At 31.6% G+C, this 3,865-nt stretch overlaps 1 protein-coding gene across 1 annotated transcript; it reads right to left on the bottom strand.

Annotated features, from left to right (window-relative positions):
• Window positions 1-950: 950 nt before the first annotated feature.
• On the bottom strand, window positions 951-1,540 carry PCYB_052990 (RAD protein; the record flags this gene model as incomplete). The annotated part of the gene is made up of 2 exons (XM_004221180.1): window positions 951-999; window positions 1,293-1,540. The coding sequence occupies 2 exons, from the start codon at window positions 1,538-1,540 to the stop codon at window positions 951-953; spliced, it is 297 nt and encodes a 98-aa protein (XP_004221228.1).
• Window positions 1,541-3,865: the final 2,325 nt, after the last annotated feature.

Here is a 3,865-nt window from a genome sequence, read left to right as displayed (position 1 = left end):
AAATTCGTTATGTTCGCCTGTACTGATGCGCTTAGCAGTATCACGATTTGTGTCCCGTTAAAATGTGTTCCATTTTGGAGAAGTGCTTTCCCTATATTTTTTCCAAAGTTAATTATTCTGTTAACACATGTGCAGTTATCAGAAGCACTTCGTTTTTTATTGGAATAACTCATTGGTGAGATAGGTGCCCGCAGCTGCATTTACAAATTCGCATGTTTTTTTTGGTGCCCCCTGGCTGAGATGCACACACAACACACACCCACACATATGTGTATACATACGTACAGAGGTCTGCGTGTCATTCCTTTCCATTTTTCGAATGTTCCACCATAAAACAGTGTTAAGGATTAATTTTAGCGAAAAGGTACACTTTAAATTTGCATTGCAACTACTCGAATGTACACAATGGAACGGTCTGTCACATGCTGTATCTCAAATTTTAAATAATTACATATAAGTAATGATAAGGGGGAATATGCCATTGTATTAGCATATGTATTCTTGACGATCCTGTGAATGAAAACATCACACGCAGTGATTCGAGTCTAGTTTGAAATTCTATTTTTCACTTCGATATTACGAAATAGGTTATAAAGAAATGCTTAAATGAGGATAGCAGTAGTTCATGCTTTTTCATTTATTATTAAAATAATGACAAAAAAAAAAAATAATAATATGATAAAATAGGACCAAATTAAAGGCAGCTCATAAACTGAACAAATGATAACATGCACAACGACACAGAATTTTTAATAAATAAAATAATTCCAAGGACTACAAAAATGCAACGTTTACAATTTCGTAGCATGCGATAAGGTGGTCTTTAAATACCATGTTCACAACAAAAAAAAAAAAAAAACATAATAAAATGAAAAAAAAACATAATAAAATGAAAAAAAAAAAATAAAAATAAGTAGGGCATCCTTTGGGCACCCTCTTTAATATAACGGTTATTCACATTTTATGGTATCCCTTTTCTGGTTTTTAATTTTCCTGTTCCTGAATAAAGTAACTATATAGTGTTGCCTCTTCAAGTTAATAACACTTTCATACACACTGTTAAAAAGAGCACTCCCCTAAGTACATTTGCTGTGTTGCGGTGTCGCTGTGCCGCTATGCAGCTGTGTTGCGGTGTCGCTGTGCCGCTATGCAGCTATGTTGCGGTGTCGCTGTGCCGCTATGCAGCTATGTAGCTATGCCGCTGTGCCGCTATGCAGCTATCCAGCTATGCAACTATGCCGCTATCCAGCTGTACCGCTACGTGCGCTGAGGTAAATGTTCAATAGAGTTACATATCATCATTAAAATTTTCTAACCTGTAAATTAAAATCTTTGACCAACTATCTACGTGCTGTCTAATTATAGTGCTCCAGATGTTCTTAGTCCGTTTCATAAATAAATCAAATTCAGATGACCATATTATTCTTTTTTTCATAAGTCCATAAAAACGTCTTTTGCTAAATTCGAAAGTTTGTTCTATTTCTCTTTTGGCCATTTCATTATATTCCATTACATATTTTAATCGATAATCATGTGGCATTTTTTTATACTTTGCTAATATCATAAAATTTTTCCAGACTTCAATACACGTAGTTTCAAATTTTTGTTTAAATTTTTCATTATAATGATCAAATATAGTAGATGCTTTTTTTTTATTTAATTTATAAAATCCACGTGCACTCTTCAATTTGAGTCCTTCTTCATTTGCGGATCTACTCTTATCATCTTCCTGTTTGCCTTTATAGTCATTTACATTCGATTCGGATTTTACTTTGCGTAACTTATGTGATACCTCAGCTAATTTTCTCGAACAGGTGTAGCTTGATGTGCGGAGTGTATTCTGTAAAAGAGGTAAAAAAATTAACACACACATGGAAAAAAAAAAAAAGATTACCTTAAAATGCAATGCAATACAATACAATACAACACAATACAGCATATTACATTACATTATGTTACATTGCACTGCATTACATTACAACGCCGTGAAACAAGCAACATATATTTAACCAAAATAGAAACGCCTTTTTTATTCTTCTTAAAACATATTTATACCTTTCCTTCTTCCAATAATACTACGCTTAACAGAGCTGCCAAGAGAAAGAAAAAAAATCTATACCTGCTAAAAAATTTCAACCCCCCAATTGGTACCATTTTTTTTGGAGGAAAAAATATTTCTACAAATTCGTACTATTAGCAAATCACTTATTTGATAAAACATAAAAATTAAAAAAATTTGTAGTCAAAATTTATACAATTTCTTTGTCATAATATTTTTAATGAATAGATAATTTGTTACATTCTATCTTAAAAATAAAAATAGTAAAAAACTTAAAGACTAAACCTAGTTCTTAATTGCTGCAAAAAGATGAGAATTTTTTTTTTTTTTTTTTCTATTCCATTTTAACAGTGTTAAATAGAAAAAGGGAACAAAATAAAAAAAAAAAACTAAGAAAAAAACAAAAGTTTGAAGGGAATAAAAAATTATAAGCAGATATAGAATTAAAGCAAAACAAAATAAAATAAATATAAATCTATAAAAGAACAAATTAGAAAAAAAAAAATGGCAATAAACAAACAACCTAACGACGTTAAGAGGGCAATAATATACCCCCGCTTCGCAAAAAAAAAAAGAAAAAAGAACCCACGTAATCTAATCTATATTATACAACTATAATAATATTACAACATTTAAAGGAATAAAATTAAAAAAATATTTAACCCGATAACACCAAAATTGGCACCTACAAAAAAAAAAAGGCCTTATATATGATTCAGCAAAAATATAGTATTACTTCTAATCAGTTATATATAGATTATGATCAAGCGAAAAAAAATGAATGGAATGATCGTATCAAAAGAAACCAAAAAATAGTGTAATATATGTAGTAATATATGTAGTAATATATGTAGTAATATATATATAATATATATGTAATATGTATAGTAAAAATTATGAACTCAATTTATTCTGATGAGTGACTTATTAGTAATGCTAAAACACGATGAATCATTCACCAGGTAAGCGACATAACTGCGCTAGCTCGTGCACCTTATCCCATCCTATCCCATCCTACCTTATCTTTATGCTTAAACTTTTCTTAAAAAAAATTCCCAAATTGTTAAGAGGCAATAGTAAGAGTCCCTATTAAGAGCCCCTATGAAGAGTCCCCATTTTTCCTTTTTTGCCATTCCTAAAACGTCAGGTGTGTTGAAATAAAGTTACGCCCTTAGTAGAACTAAGCATTTCCCCCCTGAAATGTTTGTCACCTCTGCGGGGTTCATCATAAGCGTTACGTGAAGTGATAATTTTCTATTTGAGTATCACTGCTTAGTGTAAAACGTAAATTTGAATGCTTCCCTTCATATGTGTACATTCTTACGTGTGTGTGCATATCTGAAGATTGTGCGAATCGCTGAACAGGGTGCACTGATTCGCATTTACAGTGAAATGGCGAAATGGCGAAATGGCGAAATGGCGAAATGACGAAATGGCGAAATGGCGAAATGGCGAAATGGCGAAATGGCGAAATGGCGAAATGGCGAAATGGCGAAATGGCGAAATGGCGAAATGGGCTATAGAAAGAAGTGTTAAAATGGGGAAAGCGGCAGTCCACAGCTTTTCATTTACCGTTTTACGAATCAGCAAAAAAATGGAACGGCAAATGATTAAAAATACAAAAGTACAAAGTACAAAGTAATAAAAATGATCGTGTGTGGGGACGTAGATAAAGAATTGACAAAAAAGAATCATTAAAAAAATTAAAAAAAAAAGATTATAAAAAGACATCAAAATTCAACATGTTCAATCATGTAATACGAAAACATCTCCTTTTTAAATTAACAAATACTAGCAGGAAATAAA

This window comes from Plasmodium cynomolgi, chromosome 5 (assembly GCF_000321355.1).
Source record: "Plasmodium cynomolgi strain B DNA, chromosome 5, whole genome shotgun sequence".
Taxonomy (NCBI): Eukaryota; Apicomplexa; class Aconoidasida; order Haemosporida; family Plasmodiidae; genus Plasmodium; species Plasmodium cynomolgi.
This window is presented reverse-complemented; position numbering and strand designations above follow the sequence as displayed.